We start from the raw sequence: 21,483 nt of genomic DNA, 5'->3' as shown, positions 1-21,483 counted from the left end.
CACTTTCGAGAGTCCGCTACCACCGCCTACCAATACAGGGCGTCCCAAAGTTATGGGAAATGAAGGGAAAGTACCTTAAATATCGTAGAAAGGGTATTTTACTAAAAGAAGACTTTATGTTATTTTTAAAAGTTATTAATTCTGCATTCAAAGATTTTTTTAAAATTACTTGCCTCGTCTGGGAATCGAACCGACTTAAATGTAAAAAAAAACACCCCTACTTTTATGATGCCAATCGAAAGAATGGCCAAAAACTAATAACTCTTCTTAAGTAACATAGTATTTTAAAAGAAAGGAACAGCGTGAATACATCTTTTTAATCAAATTAAAAACATTATCTATCGTATTCGGCCTAAAAAAATCCCCTACGAGTCTGTTACTTTAAAAAATTTATTAGGTTTTGGCCATTCTTTCGATCTTTCTTTCGTCTTTCTTTCTTTTTCGATATTTAAACGAAGAGAATAGAGAAATATAAATTATAATGTACTCTGTGGTAAGTAACGTGAAAACTCAATCTATCAAAAGTCAAAACGTTATCATTTTATCAATAATCTTTGAGGTTTAAAATTTGAATCTAATTCTCATAAATCCTCAATGGCGAAAGATATTAGATAATCAAAAAATTTTATAAGACCTTAATTTAATAAGGTAAACTTACCTGTAATTGCATTTGTATATCCCACTTCATTATAAATGAAAGCAACATGGACACAGTCAGCACACCTGGTTCAGATGATTATAGAGATTCGTTTAGTTCCATCAACGAAAGACCAGTCGATGATATATCACTGGAATTTTTCTACAAACCACACACTATTACGTTATTAGCGGTTTCCATAGCTGCCGTTATTCATACAGCTTTTGTCAGGCAAGTAAACCATTATAGCTTCCTTTCTGCTATTAATTTGTATTTCTCTGTTAAAAATTAACAACTTATTTTTAATATATTACTAGATCTCTTACTCTGTATGAATTTTTAAGAATTCTATAAGTTGGGTATGACCATGCATAGTCTTGAGTTGAATCTGCTTTTAATAATTGCTTTAAATTTATTTTCAGAGATGAGCTCAACATCCAAGACAATATATGGTCTGGTATCTGTTGCGTTGTTTTCTTCTTTTTAATCATATCGGTACTTACTTTCCCTAATGGCCCCTTTACTAGACCTCACCCTGCTGTATGGAGGATTGTGTTTGGCATGTCAGTCTTGTATTTATTGGCATTGCTATTTCTCTTATTTCAAAATTACTCTACTGTATATGATATAATGTATTGGATTGACCCAGAGTTGCGCAACTTTCATATAGATATGGAGAAGGTAATAAAAAAATATTTTAGATCACTATCATCCCTTTTTACCATTAACAAATAGTTTCCTCAAAAACATACATCTCTTTAAAATTACTTACATTGGAAAGTATAAATATTGGTGGTGTTAAAAAAATAATATTGTGGCTTAGGATTTAATTAATAATAATAAATTAACCCTTATCTTATACAGTTATTTTGTTTTTTCAGGAGTATGCGGTTAATTGTAATGACCTAAGTATAATATGGTCCAGATTGGATGTTTATGCCTGGGGCCATTTCTTAGGATGGATGTTTAAAGCTATTCTTTTTAGGCATGCTGGTCTTTTGTGGGCTATATCAATAATGTGGGAAATAACTGAAATAGCCTTTGCTCATTTATTGCCAAATTTTTTGGAGTGTTGGTGGGATTCAATTATTTTAGATGTTTTATTATGTAATGGATTTGGGATATGGTGTGGTCTAAAGATATGTAAAGCTTTAGAAATGAGGGAATATAAATGGGTCAGTATAAGGTAAATTTAATTTCAATAATTATTTTATAAATTCAATATCTATAAATTTCTCAATCTCTTATGCCAACTCTGAATAAATAAGTAGAAAATTTTTGACTGAATATTAAATTATTTAAATCAAAGGTTCAAAAGTCTCTTTAGCTTCACTGTTTCTGTGATCAGAGGGATATTTTCAATAATAGTAAATATAAATGTCACTTAATATTAATAATACCACTCACATACAACAAAAGAAGTACTTAATGGTGGTAAATAAATGCTTTGCTAGAGATGATGGTGGTGATTGACTTGATTTTAACTACAGCAATTTTGGTATTGTCCACACTTAAAATACCTGAGCGAGTAAAATATGTACGGCACTGGCTCGCAAGCAGACATAGCGATTACTCTATTATTGTTATATTGAATTTCTTATTTTTATAATAACACTAGATTAACTACTATGTGACTTAATTTATATATAAAAAAAACTAAAGAACGATAGGAGGATCTTACTAAAAATTGTTTTAGGGACATCTCATCTACAACGGGTAAAATCAAAAGGGCCATTCTTCAATTTACCCCAGTTCAGTGGACTCCTGTGCGATGGCTGGACCCAAACTGTACTTATATGAGATTCTTTGCTCTCAGCCAACTTGTTGTATTCTGGCAGATATCAGAACTAAACACATTTTTCTTAAAACATATATTTGAAATGCCGCCTTCCCATCCTCTAGTTATCGCTCGACTAGTTCTGATTGGAGTAATTGTAGCTCCTTCTATTAGGTAAAGTAGGATATCTTGTACATTTTATAATTGAATCAGTAAAAATATGCATGAGTATTATTATGATTGATGATTTGGGTGTCTTATAGAAGTATCTAAAATGAGTTCAGGAGACTGATAATCTAATTTCCAACAAAAAACATAAGTTTATAACTAAAAATTATTCCATCTTTTATAGTTAAAATTACTTTTTCATTTTGTATTTCATATGTGTTGACTGTGTGTTCAATATTAATTTCCTGTTGTGACTGGAGACCACTTTTCTAAACAAACATTATTTAAGTTAAAATAAGTACAGTAAGTAAGTCTGTTACAATAAATAAAAGAATGTTAATATAAATTACATTTATTTATTTATATATTCATGTGATGTGTTTAAATTAAAAATATACAGAATTTGTCTATTCTTAGCAAAATCATACTAGATTTGGTTTATTACTTTCAGACAATATTATACATATATAACTGATCCAAACTGCAAAAGAGTTGGAACCCAGTGTTGGGTTTATGGTGCAATTATGGTGACAGAGTCAATGCTGTGCATAAAGAATGGGAAGGAGCTTTTTGGACAAACACATGTGTCTAATGTCGTAGTATGGCTAGTCATACAAATTCTAGTCTCAGTAGCATGTGTCTATGGTGTTGTGTTGTATGATGGATATTTTAAGGTAATAGTTAATAAGGTTTTAAAGGTAATACAGTTATAACAGTTTTAATTCTACATGCTTGTGTTTAAAAGTTGTTCATAACCCTGACTTTTTGTGTCATGATCTTCTATGATTTATAAATTTATTATAATTTTAAGTCTCTACAAATGTGACAGTTAACTTATAATTGAGGTAAACATAAAATTATTAATTTTACCATTCTTCTTCTCTAATTGCACTTTATAAATTATATTTTTGTTGTTTCATCATTTAAAATTTGTAAATATTAACAATGTTTTTTTTTAGCCTAAAAGTTTAAGTACGAGCAGTGCAAAAAAAGAAAACTGAAGAGTGTAAGGTATATTTTAGATTTTTTTTGTTAACATTTTTTCCATAACTTAAATAGTGTTATATATAAAAAGTATATTTTTTTGTATTGCAGATGGACAGCAGTAATGCGATTAATTTGTGTGGCGCTAGATAATTATTAGCCAGAGACAAATACATTTAAACCAAATATTACATAAGATGGCGTATGTTAGGTGCCTAGAGGAATTGAACATTAGACCTTTCATATTTGTCATCTCGTTTATTCCAAACTCCTACAACACAAAAACCATATGCAATAAATATGGTTTTCGTAGGGAAAATTTGCAATAATAACAACAATAAGTGATCTCTTAAAATGTTGCGTAACTTGTTTTTTTTAAAAAGGTCCTTGTGGGTAATTCCTCTGTCGTAAGTAAATAAGTTGCTAAGTATCATTATTTATTTAGAAAATACCTCAAATGTTTCTAGTGTGAATGAACTGAAGTCATAATGTTATGTAATATCTACATATTATTTAAGACCAAATACTTAGAAAGAGCTTATTAGGTTTTATGCAACTTTTTGAATGTAGAGTTTTTATTACTTGGTGTCTTCCACATCCCTTTTATGTTTTGCTAATATGTCCAATACCCTATTTATTATATCATAATAAATGGTAATGTAATGTAAATTAATTGTAAAGGTAATACATTCTACTAAGCTGATTGACTTATGTACAAAAATTGATAACAGTAATTTTTAGTTATCATAATTAATATACATCCCCATACATGTCTTATGACTAGCCTACTTTGATTGTAAGAGAATAGCAGTACCAAGAGAACATTGATGTGTTATATCTATACTTTTAGTTCTCGAGTCTTGTTTGTACTTAGTGCTGCTTTAAAATAAATTGTAAAACAATAGTAATCTGTTTTATGATTTATGTCTTACAGAAATAAAAAATAATCCCGTATTGAATTTTTGTCAAAACAAAAGTCTCCTCGGATAATTGCGTCTTGCAATTTCTAATAAAAAGTGTTTTGTGGGTTGGATTTAGAATTATGTCGCCCGAATTTGATGTTACTGATTATGTAGGTGTCTCGGGGACCTTGATTGGGAAACTTCCAAGTGATTTTTGCTTCCGGAGTTGCGACTAAGTATTAAAAAAAAAAGGGTGCGTGTACTTATGTACGCGCGTAAGAAGTTATACTTCTTTGGCATTATTAAAAATAGTTTTTGATTGCATGCAAATAATTAATTACAATTAAATAATCAAAGACTGGAAAAGGAGTCATTAAAGTCAATAAAGTTCAGTTTACATTTGAAAAATTAATTAAATAAATATTTATTATTATTCTCTTACATTAAACAAATAAAACACTATTTATCTTTAAAACATTTTTATTTCATTATACTATTTATTTTTAAGTGACTCTAATGTCTTCATCAGAATTTCGGTTTGTAATTTTAAATTAATCATTACTTGGTTGTGCATCTACGAGGCTTCTCCAAAACTACTTGCTTTCTGCAACAAATAAGAGAATATTAATTTAAGCTCTGTCCATGCAAAACTTAAAATTTTTTATAATTCATATTATAAATTTTTTAACACATTTATATTAATATAATTATATAAATGTGTTAATAATATAATTTGTAGCACATGCTACAGACCTGGATAGCAACTTTCTTTTATTCTATTTAGAGATATAGATAATTTAAATATAATACCGGTGTCTTCCTTGTAGGTTTCTTTGGAGTTGTTTGGGGATTCTTGTTGTTCAGTTCGACATGATTTTCTTTAACCTTTCTTTAATCCTACAAAATAATGAAATTGTTAAGTTATGTTGTCACTGTTGTGCACACCTTTGTTTGGCTTTTTTAGTATTCAAGTTATGTCAAAACTGATTTATTACCTTGTCATTGTTGGCTTTATTTGCTTTTGGGATATCAATTGTTTCCAAAATGATTTTATTTGTAATAACCTGAAATATATAAATAACATCTATTAATTTAAGTATCATGGTGAGTGGTTCGCACTCAGGTATTAAGGTGTATTATACCCACTGTCCATTATAAGTGGGAATGGGCTCACTTCTGGCAGGACAGAGTTTCGGTACTACAAGTGCAACATGGATGTTTTGAGGTATTACAATATCTCTAACTACCCTGTAGGGGAATAAAGTAATGTTGTAAGCATATGCCTATGCTTGAAAGGTTGAACCTTGAACATCACCATACATCATATTTATAATTAACATTCCTACCTCGACACCATCACAATCAAATTCATTGAAATCTACTTCAAACCATTGTGTCTCGAGAAGGTGATGGTGGCTTTGTTCCACATCCAGTTTTTGATGTTTCACGGCGATAAGATGACAACTCTTTTTTTGTATTCAATTTAGTGCACTTCCACTGATTCATCAATTGTTTTTTGTCTCTTGTCCTTATATTTGCTAGATTAAATCTGATGTTTTGATTAAATAATGTGGTCATTTTTTTGAGATGCAGGTACTTATTAAAATGTTTACTTCTCTGTTATATCGCTCCAAGCCTTCATTTTCTCCTTATTAGTATTCGTGCTTAAATCTTTGTTCTCAATTATTGATATATAGGGTCGTAGAATATTTCTAAAAAGTTGCTGTAACAAACGCAATAAACAAAAGCAATGAATAATGGTTCATGTTTCAGTTTTAATCAACAATAATACTCGATAATACATACGGATAGTTAACCTCAATTGTATTGAAGCACTCAGGAAGGTTAGAACAGTTTTTTCACAAATATTTTATATTATTTCACAAATATTTTATATTATTTCACAAATATTTTATATTATTTCACAAATATTTTGTATAATGAAAATAACTAGGTATATAATTATTAATTTTAAACAATAATTAAAACTCCTATATTTGTTTAAAAGGTAAATGTCATTGTCAGATGTCAATTGTCATGGTCATTCAAAATTCTTGTTAAGCTGCTAAGCTAGAATATGCGTGAAGTTAGCTTCACGTATATTCTATTTCTTTTTACTTGTAGTTTGTTTTATTCCCATCTCGCTCGCGCACGCTATATCACACTGCCAATTTTGTGTCATAGGTGCGCGCGCAATCGTAAAATTTCACTCTCATCAATTTTTCATAACGCGCCTAAAGAAGTACAACTTCAAAAATTATTTAAAATTTTGTGTTATGTATTGAAATTCGTTAAGGAACCGTACATTTTCTACTTTTCTATTAGTTATTAGACATATGACATTCTGCATAATAAATCGTTTTTTAAATTTTTATAGTCTGTTTTACCCCTAGAGTTATTTTAAAACAGCAGGTGCGGAGGAAGAGCAGCCCCCAACCGCTGTAACAAAGTACAGGCCTCCGCAGCTTAGGCTTGAATAAAATGCCTGTGCTTTGGTACGCAAGGGTAGGCTGCATTTCCCGTAGCGCCGGAGCTGTCCAAAAAACCAATTATTACTATTGTTCGGTTAGGTTAGGTTAGTACGAGCCCCGATGCAAAATAGTTCGTCTAGTACGGAAAGTAGTGCAAAGCGTAAAATAAAGAAAGTAAATAATGGTAGAATTGTTAAGAACGTTTATTAAAAAGTAAACCACAATTTGATAAAGTTTAGTTAAACATAACTGAAATTCTTTCATGACTTTACATAACATAAAAAAATCTTAAAAACAACGCAAAAGTATTCGTCTACCCGTGTCACTCACGCAAAATAGTTCGTCTTCCACTTAGTTCTGACTAACTCTGCACACTCAGGCGTAATTGACTCCCAGACAGCCAAGAGTTTAGCCTTTAAGTCGATCTTAATGGATTTTTACGGAGAACTTTTTTCATTTTCCACCATACGGTTTCGATCGGCGACAAGTCCGGGCTGTTAGATTGCCATTTGATTGTAGGGGTGCTTTTCGCCAGTAGCCACATCTTTGTTGTCCTTGCAGTATGGTAGGGGCAGGAAGCTCCATCGTGTTGAAAAATGAAGGAATCTTGATGCTTAAGTGACGGAATAGAGGGCAGTAAATTATCTTCCAAAATGTTTTGATACCTTGCAGAATTGATAGAACCATCCACAAACTGCATACCACCAACACCTTGTGCAGACATGCAGCCCCATATCATAAGAGACGCCGGAAACTTCACATTGCGTTTGAGACAATCAGTATGAAATTCCTCACTTTTTTCCTTTCATCGCCGACTCGTCACTCCAAATGATACTACACCACTGATCGGAAGTCCAATTTATATGATCACGAGCAAACTTCAACCTCTTTTTCTTTTGTACAGCAGTCAACAATGGTTTCTCCTTAGCGGTGTCAAATCCGTAACCCATTCTTTTTAGGACTCTTTTGCAAGTATCAACTGAGACGTCTTTGTTAATCATGTCCTTCCATTGCACCGTGAGTTCTCCAGCTCGAGCACGACGATTATTTTTATTATTTTCATCAGGATTCTGTTTACTACTGCACTTGTAAATTGTAATGCGTGGTCGACCAGTTTTCTTAAAACTAGAAGTCGTTCTATTATTTATATAGTGCTGAATGATAGATTGGACTGTAGACCTGGGAAGTATCAAGTCTTTAGATATTTGGTAACTTTTTCATCTACATAACAAAACTTTGGCATCGACCCCACAAACTATTCTCTTTCGAAGCGTTTTACATACGAGTTTGCCACGACCCATTGTTAGGGGGCGTCCATAAATTACGTGAGGTGTTTTTTTTAATTTTCTGTACCTCCCTCCCCCCCTGGTGAGATGTCGTGAGATTTTATTAAACCCCTCCCCCATCCCCCAATCTCACGTGATATTTTTCAAAATGTAGGTTTCTTACGTAAACGCGTTGGATTGTTATTGTAAAAAGAAAAAAAATTGCTTCGTGGTTTTATTTACAACTAACACAAAATAAGTGAATTGAGCGTTTAGGTATGGAGTTAGCGGGAAGTTGCAGAGATAGCCTTTAGGGCCAACCGTTTTCCTAATTTTTTTTTAATTAGAAAAAAATTGCGTGATATTTGCCGAGACCCCCCCTCTCTCCAACGTAAGATTAAATGAGATTTGACTCGACCCCCTCCCCCCCTTAAACACCTCACGTAATTTATGGACGCCCCCTTATTTAAAAACTAATGAAAAAAATGAATGAAAAAAAATGAAATTTTCACTTAGAAAAATGATAAATACTTATTTTTTACAAATTTAAATTATGCTTATGCAACAATTGAACAAAGAAGGAATAATCTTATTTAATAGAAAAAAAATTTTTTCAGTGCAGTGATAGTCAGTTTTTAATGTTGAAATAGGAATAAAATGTAGCAATAATTATCAAGCTTCAGTACAAATTATATTTCTCAAGTCACCAAACTTTACTTACTGGAAACTCAAAAAAATAATAACCAGCTTAGTAAATTCACAAACTATTCATCTTTTTTTGTCAACCATTATCAAAAATTAGTACAAGTATTCTTATATACTTTAATAATTGTGATGAGTATACCAATTGTTTAGAAACTGTGCAGTTATATTTGAAATCCAAAGATGTTAAATATCAGTATCTTGCTTACTAGAGATTCGTATGCTGCTGTATGTTAGTATTTATTGATTTCATGGATTACATTATTTAGTTGCTCAGAAAATTTACAAAACTGGTTCAGAATAAATGTTATTACTTTAAAAAAATTACTGGACAGGTTTTGAATGACTGTAATCAGTTCTTAATTTTTTATAGATATGAATTTTTTTTAAAAGAAAGAATCATTTTTTAGTCTTTTGATTCTAAAATATTTTCGTCCACCGTTTTTTGTACGTGTTGGGTATCGAAATGCAGAGGTCAGAAGGGGCGGCAAAATTTGAATAGCCTACTGGCGGCTGATGTGTTATAGGCCGGGAGATAGTGACACAAAATAGTTAGTCATTTGTACCAGTATGGCCGTTCTACAGGGGTCTTATTACGAAATAAAAAAAAGAATTTTGATGGTCATTGCGCTGGTACCGGAGGCCCAAGCGCGTGGGCGTTGGTCGAAATCGTCGGATTATTTACGACTTAACGATTTGTTCCACAAAAATTCTAGTATTTTCCGATAGTCCTTAAAAATATCCTACTTCTCCGGTGTGACTTACAGCCCGCCATACCGACGTGAATGCGATGATTAAAATTTTTTTTTAACCATTTGTACCAGGCTAATTTTTGCACAGTTAATCATCGTCGTGCAGCCATTTACCAAAATCACCATGCCATACTTTTCGGACGGTTCCAAATGGCTGTCATACCACCGTAAAATAAGCATTTTTTTTATTTTTGCCAAACGATTTGTACCAGTATTGCATTTGGATTTTTGGACAGTATTTGGTATACTGGTACAAATGACTAACTATTTTGTGTCACTATCTCCCGGCCTATTAATCCACAACTGTGTAGTGCTTTAATACGAAATAACAACTATATTTTTTAAACAAGTAATCGCTATTTTAAAATACTAAGAATGAACTCAGGAATAGAAGAAACATTGTTATGGGGCTTACTGGTATTTTTTATTTTTCTTTCCTAAAAATACCTGATTACTGGTTTATGTATACTACTACAAGTATATATTATACAATATGTTGATGCAGTGGCGTAACTATAACATCTGGGGCCCGTGGCAAATCTTTCGTGGCAATTCTTTTGATGGGGCCCTATCAGTAAAAATCGTCTCTACTCAGTTTAATTTTAATAAACTTCGAGATTTTCAGCGAACTCAATTACACTATGTACCACTAATGGGCATAGGCCTCCTCCCTTAGGCGAAAGGGAATGGTCTGTAGTCTCCACACTAGCCCAATCCGTATTAGAGACTTCACATTCATTTATAGAACCTAATATCTCTTGGGCAGGGGCTCTCTTGGGTCGGGGGCCCATGGCATTTTACCACCTGCCACCCTATTGTTACGCCACAGTGTTGATGCATATTTTATAAATGTAATATAAATATTAACAATTTCGACAAACACATATCAATGCTATCAAAAGTTTATGTAATATTTGAAAATTATCATTAAAAACATTATACATTGTTTATATAATGTATAATGTTTAAACACAAGCTAACCAATATCATTAATGGAATTAAATTTTGACTCAATTATTTTAATAAATAATATATTGATTAACTTACATATTTTAATATTATTTCTAGTTAATAACTACTTTAAACTTCTATAAGTTTTCCTGAACAACAGCTACAGGGATAAAAGTTGCTCAAATCCATTGTCTTAAACTTCTTATTTAGTAATGAGCTATTTTGCAAATCTTCCAGGAGTTCTCGAATTCTCGCCATGTCATTTAACCTTGACTCTGTTTTCAAATAACCCGATATTTCTTTATCCTCAGCCAATCTGAATAAAAGTTCTCGCAGTTCACCTAAAAGATCCCTTAACTCATTACATTCCTTCTCAAAAATTTCGAGTTGATGAATTCTATCTTCATCTCTCTTCTTCAACAAACTTCTCTGTTGTTGGTAGAGTGCAACATATTCACATATAGTATCAGTTTCGTTCTGTAGCTGAAGTATAATATGTTCTAATCTATGTTTTTCATCAGACAGATTAGCAACTTCATCCATTATGCACATAAACCGTTCTTGAAGTTTGCACATAGCATCTTCTTTAGGAATACGATTACTTACTTCACAAAGTGTGTCAATATGTGGATTCACATTAACTGATTTCAATGACTCAGTTGGTGAACTTAAACCATTATTATTATCTTCTATGGGACTTGATTCATTAACATGGTGAGTATGATTATTACTCTCTACAGGTGATTCTGAACCTACAGATGCTACTGATTGTTTTTGTAAAGAGTCATTGTATTTCTTTGCTAGTTCTCGCCATTCACTTTGAAGTCTCATCATTTCCTCATCTTTTGCCTTTAGATTATTTTGTATACTCTTGCCTTTTTCTTCAATATCAGCCAGTTTTAACATAAGCTCTTTACTTAAACTTTTCTCATGAGTTAAAATTTCAGTTAACTCTAGTTTGTCTTTTGTCTGAAAAGAAAATATTATTAAATAATTTAACATATTTATTGGTTGCAGCCTTAAATAAATAGAGATAGATACCTAGAGACATAAACTTAAATTTATTACCTAAAAATTAAATAGTTCAGAAGCTTTATTTGAATTAACTCACCATTTTAATAACAACTTCTTCAAGATCTTTGATATCACTTTTTAATTTAAGATTCTGCTCAGTAGCTCTTTGGGCTGCTATTTTATCACTGGTCATGTCTGCGGTGAGTTTCGCTACACTTATTGTCTCCTGATTGTCACGCAACTTATTTTCTTGAAGCTCTTCTATTTTTATAACACTAGCTTGATACTGATCAAGAAGTTCCTTATATTGTTTTTTATTTACCTCTAACTCTTTCTGTAAACACCAAATAGTACAAACACCAGTATACACAGTATGCATGAAATAGGTACATTATTAATGTACATTATTAATGTATCACACATTTACATTTATACAAATAAACAATATAAAACTGTAACATATTAATGTATATTGTTAGAAACTTCAAAAATTACAGTATAGACATAAAATTACAACTAAGCAAAAAGTGAAGTACTGTAAAATGCTAGTGAAGTGACAACAGACTCTGCCTTTATTACTCTCAGTAAAAGTTTACAAACCTGTAGCAAAAGTAGTTGCTTTTGCAATTCAGATGTATCAACTTGTGTTTCCATCTCATAATCTTTTTTGTTAAACTTCTGCATTCGTATCTCCATATCCCCTATTTGCTCAATGAGGCCGCTTTCGCGGTCAGAAAGCATTTCAACTTCCTTTGATAACTGCTCATTTTTCAGTTTACTATTATTAAGTTGTTCTTTTAAATCTGTTAGGTAATGTTGATAGTGTGATACTATATTATCTTTTTCTTGTTGAAGACTGGTGATTTTTTTGTTTAGTGTGTCAATTGTTCGATGTAATTGCTCCAACTCCTCTTTATTCGAGTTGCTGTTAACATTAACTGTAGTATCACTAGATAATTGTTGCAACTGCAATTGAGTAACTTCCAACTGATTTAAATATAAATTGACTTGGTTCAGAAGATTAGCATTGTCTGACTCTTTAGAAGAAATTATTGACTTGGTTAATTCTAACTGTTCCAATAAATTATTATTTTCAGTCCTTAAGGTCTGATTATAGTTTGTTAACTCCAAAATAACTTCATCTTTTTTATTTGAATCTTGATTTAATATTAATAAGTTATCCTTACAATTCTTAATTTCCCACTCAAGTGTAGAAATATTTTGTTTAGATATGTGGTGATTAGCCTTTTCATCTGCATACATAGTTTCATATGCAGATAATTTCTGTTGTAAAGCTCTTACTTCATTTTCTAAAGAATTTTGATTGTAAATGAAATATTCATTAACTTTTTCATTATGTAAATTACTGTCTATTTTAATGGAATTTGTTTGAAATGATTCAGAAACAATACTTTTGTTTTCATCACTAGCAGATGTTGGTTCTATTGTAAATTCTAATGGGTATATTGCAGTGCTAGGAATATTTTGGACCATATGAGTTGGTTCATTTTTTTCACTGTACTGTACTGTATCATTATGCTCTTTATGCGTCTTCTTTTCTTGGTGATCCTTTAACTGTAAATGATAAAAAAAAACTGTATGTAATAAAAATACATTATGTTTCGTCAATATAAATATTTTATACACTTAGCTACCCTTACCTTCCTACGAGCCTTGGCTAATTTTTCAGCTCGGGTATCCATTTTTATAATTTACCCACTATTTTAATAGGTAATAACTTTAAAAATTAATATCTGTGAAAAGTTTAAAGTATTAACTAACATTTATAATAGAAATTACCATTATATATAAAATATTTTAATACTTTCCTTAGTATTTACTATTTATTAGAAATTAACTTATTGTAATCTAAAGTTTAAATTGGATTCTAAACACGATTGACGATTTCAATTGTGAATTTGTGAGTTGTGACGTGTTTGTCATTTCGAACTTGCAGAATACCACAGACTGGAAAGAATATGTGAGTGTGACGTTAGTAAAATTAATAATTTTATAACATAGTACAATGAGATAATAATATACAATGTATCATGAAAAAGTAGAAATTCGGAACATTATCAATGCATAGAACATGAATAAAGTTATTCGTTGCGATAGTGATGTAAACTTATTTATAAGATACTATTCAGCATTTAGATACATTGTTCCGACAAGAACCGCCAAAATACGATGTTAAATAAACATAATTTAGGAGTATAATATAATAAGCGGGTTATTAATCCCTTGTGTATGATACACTATAACACTAGACTTATGGCGCCTGACCATTTCTGCTACATAGTACATACCTATAATGTTATACATCCTAGTTCACAGTTCACACTTCACAATGTCCCACATCTCTACGCAACGCCAAGAAATCAAGCCGCTCGGAGAAGGGTTGGTCGCCGACAAGCCGCTCTCGGCTCTTCGTTGAATTCGGTCAAGTGGGAAAGTATGAACGGTGTTTCATGTATTTGATGTTTCATCAACAAACGCCGCCGAATATAATTAGATGCTATTGGAATAAGATTTAGTGTTTAGGCGATGTATGGCAAAGTTTTAAGCTCAATTGTTATTATGGACCTGGATAATTTTAAACACACAGGTGATTAGATAGTAATTATAGGAAATCAAATGAGTGAATCATGCTGTGCCTGCATTTATAGTGAGACTTAAAACAATTCCGCTCTTACCTCTTTTTGTGTACTTTATAACAATACCACAAATTGTACCATTCATGTTGAAATTTTTATTAATTTAACAGATTGAAATTAGTTTTTGAAGTTACACTTCTTTAGGCGCGTTATGAAAAATTGATGAGAGTGAAATTTTACGATGCGCGCGCACCGTGACACAAAATTATCAGTATGAAGTTGCCCACGGAAGATGCTACGGCATTGGACATAATTTAAAAACAACATTCGAATAATAATAGAATTTATGTTACACTTAATTTAAGAGAAGAACTTTATTGACTATAATGACTCCTTTTCCAGTCTTTGATTATTTAATTGTAATTAATTATTTGCATGCAATCAAAAACTATTTTTAATAATGCCAAAGAAGTATAACTTCTTACGCGCGTACATAAGAACACGCACCCTTTTTTTTAGGTTTAATTGGGTGTCATCAAAACCCTGTAGCAGATCTAACTAACAGCCTTTGTTGGAAAAACTTATATCTGACATAAGAGTTACAATCTTTATAAAAAAAATAGAAGTTTACTTATCTGATGAACTTAAAAAGTTATACATACTATATTTGGATATAAGCTATATTCAAATATTCATATTGAAGGGATTAGAATGTATATATCCAAAAAGGGAGCAATGAAGCTTTTTCATTTCCAAGATAATTAAATTGGAAGTGAAAAAGGCTAAAAAAGCTTTGTAACTTTATCACTCAGAAGTGTATTAAGAAAACTACCAAATGGATTACAGAAAAACTAAACTGAACCACACACATCTAAAAAAAATAACAATACAAAATGTATTAAATATCAATTATTTTTAAAAATGTATTAATTTTAAAACTAAAGGACAAGATAAGAAATAAAACATACGTTATTGATACACTATCCCATTGCAAAAACTAAAGTGGAAATGGGGGGGCCACACCACTTGCATGAACAAGGGCAGATGGGCAAACCCAGAGTCCCACACCAAGCAATCTCGCAGCTGAAGGGTATGCACAATGCATTGCCCCAAGTAAAAAAATCCAATAAGAGGTCCATGGAAAAAATATATGTATAGATGGATGATGTTTCAAGGAAAAAAGTCTTAATTATTTTTTATTGGTTGTTCATGTATTACAAAAAGGTTGCGTGTACTTATGTACGCGCGTAAGAAGTTATACTTCTTTGGCTTTCTTTATTTTTTTTTAATAATTAATGATAAATATTTAACCTTAATAATTTAATAATATTTAATATTTAGTTACAATTAATATTAATAATAATTATCACTTATAATACCACAAGAGCTTCAAAATTATCGGGTATTTCCCGATAGGTTCGTTGCAAACAATTAATATAGTCGTCATGACGACTATAAGTCGAGACTATATTTGTTTGCAGGGAACCTTGAGGGAAATGCCCGATAATTTTGAAGCTCGTGTGGTATTCGGGGGATTATTTTTCCGACCCAAATGTCGGCCAATAGAATTGCACCATGAGACGAAATGTACAGTTAACAAATAAGAATTTCATAATGAATAAAACAACTACTTAATACTTTTCTTGAAGCAACGACCAGAGAAAATTTTCACAAAAAATTATCAGTATAATACCATGTAGGTTGTACCACGTGACGTCGAATGGTGCAATTCTATTGGCCGATATTTGGGTCGGAAAAATAATCATTATTATTTATTTTTTTATTATATTATTCACTCAATTTAATAACTAGGTATAGGTCGGTTATCGAAAGCTGGCGCGTTCACAGTACTCACACTAATGCAATTTCACTATACAGAATGTTTAAAAATATTACTTTTTTGCCAAGCTATATATTTTAGTCTACTCTGGTTTTAGTAATGTTGGGTGGGTTGTAAATAAATAAAAATGTGTCAAATACATATAAATATTATGTGCATATGAGGGTGGATCCGAAAGTTCTAAGCCCGACCAAGAACATAAAAGAGTAGTTTGTGTAAATAATTTTTCGACATAAGCTCCATCTAGCTCAACACACTTCACTTTTATTTCACTAACTATTCTTTCAATACTCCTCTTAGAAACCCCAGTCGCATCTGATGTCAAATTAAATATAGGTAACATTTTTTCATTAAACTGTTTTTATTAAGATGCTTAAAATAATTAAAAACATTGTGCACCATTTCACGAGATTGCCCTGGTAATGTTTGAAAAAAGATCAACATGTATAAAATAATAATAATATAAAACAGTAAAGATCAACATAAACAGTAGCAAAAGAAAAACAATAACTGTCTCTTTTATACTCATAATAGACCAGTGCAGATAGATAGAAGATTCATAGAGAAGTAAGGAAGGGGATGACAGGTCTGGGCGTTACTGCATTCGATTTTTTGCGTTTTCTGAGAAGATTTACTATGGTAATATATATATATTTTTTTACCATAGGAAAGTAGAGATTTCAACGAACTGAAAGCACACCAACTTTTTGAAAAAAGCTGAAATTTTGACGTCAGAATTTTCGATTGAAAATTAGGGTGTTTTTTCGATATTAATTCAAAATAAGGTGAACAAATAAATATTTTTAATCAAATAAATTACAGCGTATTTGGGACATAGAAAGGTAAGTTTTCACCAAATTTCGTTAAAAAAAAAATATTTTTGTAAAAGATAAAAATTAAAAACCAAAAACTTGGTTTTTTGAATTTTTCACATAAATTTTGAGGTTATGTGAAAAATGTGTGAATACAAAAGTTTTAGATCTTTTTATTACCTACAACTTTGCCATTAAATTTTCTTCGATAGGACTTTTAGTTTTGCCGGAAATCGAGATAAACCGTTTTTTACCCTTAAAACTCCCCCCCCTACCCCTTCCCGACCTCCGATCGACCGTAATTTATTTTTCCTTTCATTTTGATCATATTCCCCTGCTTTTCTAATGGGTTTCATCCTACTGTAATTTTTTTAGGTTTCAAAAATTATCGGCACTGGTCTATAAGCTTGACCGAGCGCTAGAGAGACGGACAGTCTTTTCATGATGTATTTGTGATTGTATTTCAGTTTGACATCACGTCTCGCGCTTATTTACAGACACTACACAAGCACAAAGTGTAAATGTGTTGAAGCCGCCAGCTTTAGATAACACACCTATATGTTTCATAACCTTTAAACTAAGTAACTATAGGTCTTTGTGAAAAAGCATTGCTAAATTTCTTTGAAAAAATAATTAAAACTCCTTTATTTGTTTAAAAGGTACTACAAAGGTAATTATGGTCATTCAAAATTCTTGGCATAGCTGCTAACTTCACGCATATTCTATTTCTTTTTACTTGTAGATTGTCTTATTCCCATCTCGCTCGCGCACGCTCGGCGCCCGGCTATAATCACACTGATAATTTTGTGTCACGGTGCGCGCGCATCGTAAAATTTCACTCTCATCAATTTTTCATAACGCGCCTAAAGAAGTATAACTTCAAAAAGAAATTAAGGTGTTAAATGATAATTTATTTATATACTTATAGTGTATGAAGATCCCATTAGTCTAATTTCAATCCTATGTTGGTACCAAAATAAAAAAATCAGTTGAAGTAGAGAGAATTAAATTTACCAAAACTATAATTCCAATCATCTCTAAATTTGCATCAAGTAGGCAGGCATAGATATAATAATGATGGGTCCACAATTGATAAATTTAAGATCAACTAAAAATCATGTTATAGGTATTAATATTTTTATTTGTTTAAAAGTTATTATAAAATATGGCTTTTTAACTGACATTATTCTTGTCTTCTGTTTAGTAGGCATAAATAAAATGTATTCGATACAAATTAATTATAAAATCTTCCCCAATTACCAGCTTACTGCTGTTATATATATATATATATATATATAGGAAAATATAAAGTTAGAGGAGAAATAAAAGTATAAATTTATTAGTTAGATCTTTATTTTTTATAAAAATTTAAACCAAAATATGTCATTTAACTACTTAAAAGTTATTGTCTGACTGAAATGATCAGATGCTAGAGGAATTAATTTTGATTCATCACATTTCTGTATGACACATTAATTACACAATATAGTATGCCGCAAAACATTATTTATATTAATAATGTACATATTCTTGACTATAGAGGGCTCTAAGATCCTGTTACTGCCTGTAGCAGAAACAATAGCTTATTATGCCATATGGAATATTAATGAGACGTAAGAAGATTGGCATTGAATATGTTAAACATTTTAGTGTCTTTGTAATAACTCCATTATTGGTATATTCTTACTCACAATACTAGTATTGTAAGACTATTTTAAGATTAAGACTAAACATCATCTATTGTTGGTAACCAAAATGCCATATTTGTGCATGCAGAAGCTAGAAGCATGTATTTAGGGTTAAACTGAACACATTGTATGGGTGCTGGATGATCCCCATTAAGAACACATACTTTGTATCCAGTATCAGCGTTCCAAACATGAACTCTTCCATCAGTTGAACCACTGAAAATATATTGTGAATCAGGACTAAATGATGCTTCTATTGGTATACCTTTGTTATTAAGGTGCCCTGTAAATGTCTGCAATGGAGTTCCATGATATGCATCAACTAATCTAATTATTGAACCATTTGTACTTATAAGCATGGTTTTTCCATCTCTCGAAAATTTCAATCCTGTCCAATCACATTCTTTCTCATGATTCAATTTGAATGTAACAAAAGGACCTTTGTCAAAAGATCTCAAGTCATACAATTTTATACTTTCCGAGTTTACACCAGCAGCAAATATTAATCCCTCGGGATCATAAGCAGCTACGGGTCTTCCCGAAAGATGCATGAGGCCTTGGCAATTTGGAGACCGTAAATCCCAAAGACGTAAGGTTTTGTCTAACGAACCAGAAAGGAATGTATCCTCTACTGGAGATAAGCAAAGAGTAACAACCTTTTTAGTATGTCCTGGAAAATATCGAATATATTTGTTATCATGAAGAGACAAATACCTGATGGTGTCATCTACTTTGGTAGAACTGTGTATAGCTGTGTTCTTTGCGTGCGTAAAATGTATCAAGTCAACACCATATTTTTTGCTGTTTACAGTTATCATTTGGGTGCCCTTTTCACAATCATATATAACTATCTGGTCATCTTCGCTACACGATATAAGAGTTTCACCACTCGGGGAAAAGTCAATGCTGTTTATTTTGTCAGTATTTTCACGAAACACCTTCGCCACTTTAAAACTTCGAACCACTGGATCCACTAACTTTATCATTCTCGGATATTATAATTCAAATATTGGGCTATACAGTTATTTTACTTGATTGTTTTAATGCTTCGTTGTAATACATAAAATTAAAATAATAACTTTTTAACAAAACACTGTTAGCCAAATTGTAAAGTGTACAAACACTATACCATTATATTAACACTACATGCATCATTATACATGTGTATTTTATTAGCATTTAGCGGTAATCGCCATCGGTATTAACTATTAAGCAATAAGCACCGTTCGCAGTAGATGGCAGTGGTTGAAGGTTAAAAATGTCTAGATTTTATTAATGTACTCTGTAGTTTTAAGTGTTAACTGTCATGGCCGAAGGCGTCATTTACTTTTCATGTGCTAGGCTAAGCTTAAATTTCCGTACGGTTTCTATGACTAGCTTGGCAGATTAATATACAGGGGGATCACTTGTACCTGGTTAAGTACCTCCACCAAATATGACGAATTCCACATTCCACAACCCGATGTAACAAAAGTTTGTCGATAAAGTTTAATACAGCTGCGTGATGTCTATATACCCCTCTCTCTCTCACTTTTTCTCTATCTATTACTCTGTATAGTCCTTTTCATGAAAGAAGTCCCCCAGACGCGGCGCTGCAATCGCATAACGTAATGTTGCCATTTATGAGTAAAAAATTTACCTATTTTATTTAATAATAATAATAGCAGATGTAATTTATCAAATAATTTTATTTTCTGCATACTTCGATGAAACAATATTTCTGTTATGTAAAAAGTATATTTTCATTTACTAATATTAGCGGTGTTCTACCTACTTACAGGGAAAAGATGAGAAAATAGGGTAAAGAAAAGCAATACAATTTTTTATTCAGAGTTTATTGCATAATTGTTGGGTTACAATTTTTTTCGAAGTACACGCCGCTATTATACCTTCGTTTGTAATTCTTGTTACAGTTTTCTCTGACACACCTGCAATTGAATTATGAACAATTAAAAATAATAGTAACTTTAAGTTTATAATGCTTATGTAATATATGTTTTAATTTCAGTTACCTAGTTTCATCACATTATGTATTTATTCAATTTTGTCGCAAAAACGAATTTATATCATAAAAGTCCCATCAATACAGCAAAAAATTATTAAATGGCAACTCTAAAAAGTACCCGTTATGGTGCCAACTCTGTTCCGAACATTGTTTAGTGGTATTAAAACACCTTGATTCGTATGTTCCGCTTCACAGAACTCTTTCACCTTTAATATCATTTCTCGAGCCGAACTTTTTACAACTTTTGGCATTGTAATCAATCTTTAAAATGCACTAAGCCAGTTAAAAATTCACAAAAATCTACCACAACAAACGAACTTCATAACATCGACGAATGACAACATTACCGACCTGTCAAATTTAGTTCCAAAAATCGCCGCGGGACTTCTTTCATGAAAAGCACTATACCTGTAGACAGTAACTACTAACTCCGTCCCCACTCTGGTTTCTGTTGCCATCATCACAGCTGATCACACATCTCATTCGTGGTTGATATTATTTCCAACGTTTGTCTAACGTTTTGACTTATTTTGTTACTTAAACTTCTATGAATTAAAGTTTTAAAATATTGCCGAAAGCTTATGAAGATGAATAATAGGTATCTATACTTACCAATTGAGAGAAGAAAAAAGCAAAAGTAAAAAAACATGATTATTAACAATGACAGTAATGACAGCGAGTTGTACAGAGGAATACGATGTGGAAACGATGTATTATACTTATATAGACGGATGATAGCGAAGAAGCCAGAATTTAGAACAGAGTTAGAGATTTGCTTACACAGTTTCTGTTATGCGGTTGCATTTTATGAATTGGACGATGTTGCAGTCGTCAAGAATGTTGTAAAGTTCTTTGTTAAACCAAATGCGCTAAACATCGTTCTCGCAAAAAGCACGAGATTGTATTCGAAGGATCTTA

At 31.6% G+C, this 21,483-nt stretch overlaps 3 protein-coding genes across 4 annotated transcripts; 1 reads left to right on the top strand and 2 right to left on the bottom strand.

The window, feature by feature from the left end:
• The first annotated feature begins 506 nt into the window (after positions 1–506).
• On the top strand, positions 507–4,300 carry LOC125056669 (phosphatidylserine synthase). The gene is made up of 7 exons (XM_047659918.1): positions 507–868; positions 1,060–1,318; positions 1,519–1,823; positions 2,334–2,588; positions 3,034–3,256; positions 3,542–3,593; positions 3,678–4,300. The coding sequence occupies exons 1-6, from the start codon at positions 705–707 to the stop codon at positions 3,581–3,583; spliced, it is 1,248 nt and encodes a 415-aa protein (XP_047515874.1). The 5' UTR covers positions 507–704; the 3' UTR covers positions 3,584–3,593; positions 3,678–4,300.
• A 6,372-nt stretch (positions 4,301–10,672) lies between these two features.
• Positions 10,673–13,553, bottom strand: LOC125056609 (golgin subfamily A member 2-like). 2 transcript variants are annotated; one of them, XM_047659798.1, is made up of 5 exons: positions 13,453–13,553; positions 13,285–13,377; positions 12,224–13,198; positions 11,721–11,957; positions 10,673–11,578 (listed from the first exon to the last, which is right to left on the bottom strand). In XM_047659798.1, exons 2-5 carry the CDS (start codon positions 13,324–13,326, stop codon positions 10,739–10,741), a joined length of 2,094 nt encoding a protein of 697 aa, XP_047515754.1. In that variant the 5' UTR covers positions 13,327–13,377; positions 13,453–13,553; the 3' UTR covers positions 10,673–10,738. The 2 variants fall into 2 exon arrangements, with proteins under 2 accessions (XP_047515754.1, XP_047515755.1); XM_047659799.1 differs by having other exon boundaries at positions 13,465–13,483.
• Positions 13,554–18,207: 4,654 nt separating this feature from the next.
• Positions 18,208–19,750, bottom strand: LOC125056695 (WD repeat-containing protein 82). The gene has a single exon (XM_047659955.1). The coding sequence runs from the start codon at positions 19,544–19,546 to the stop codon at positions 18,599–18,601; it is 948 nt and encodes a 315-aa protein (XP_047515911.1). The 5' UTR covers positions 19,547–19,750; the 3' UTR covers positions 18,208–18,598.
• Positions 19,751–21,483: the final 1,733 nt, after the last annotated feature.

This window comes from Pieris napi, chromosome 15, assembly GCF_905475465.1.
Source record: "Pieris napi chromosome 15, ilPieNapi1.2, whole genome shotgun sequence".
Lineage (NCBI taxonomy): Eukaryota > Metazoa > Arthropoda > Insecta > Lepidoptera > Pieridae > Pieris > Pieris napi.
Note: the sequence above shows the minus strand (reverse complement) of the source record. Positions and strands in the feature narration are given on the sequence as shown.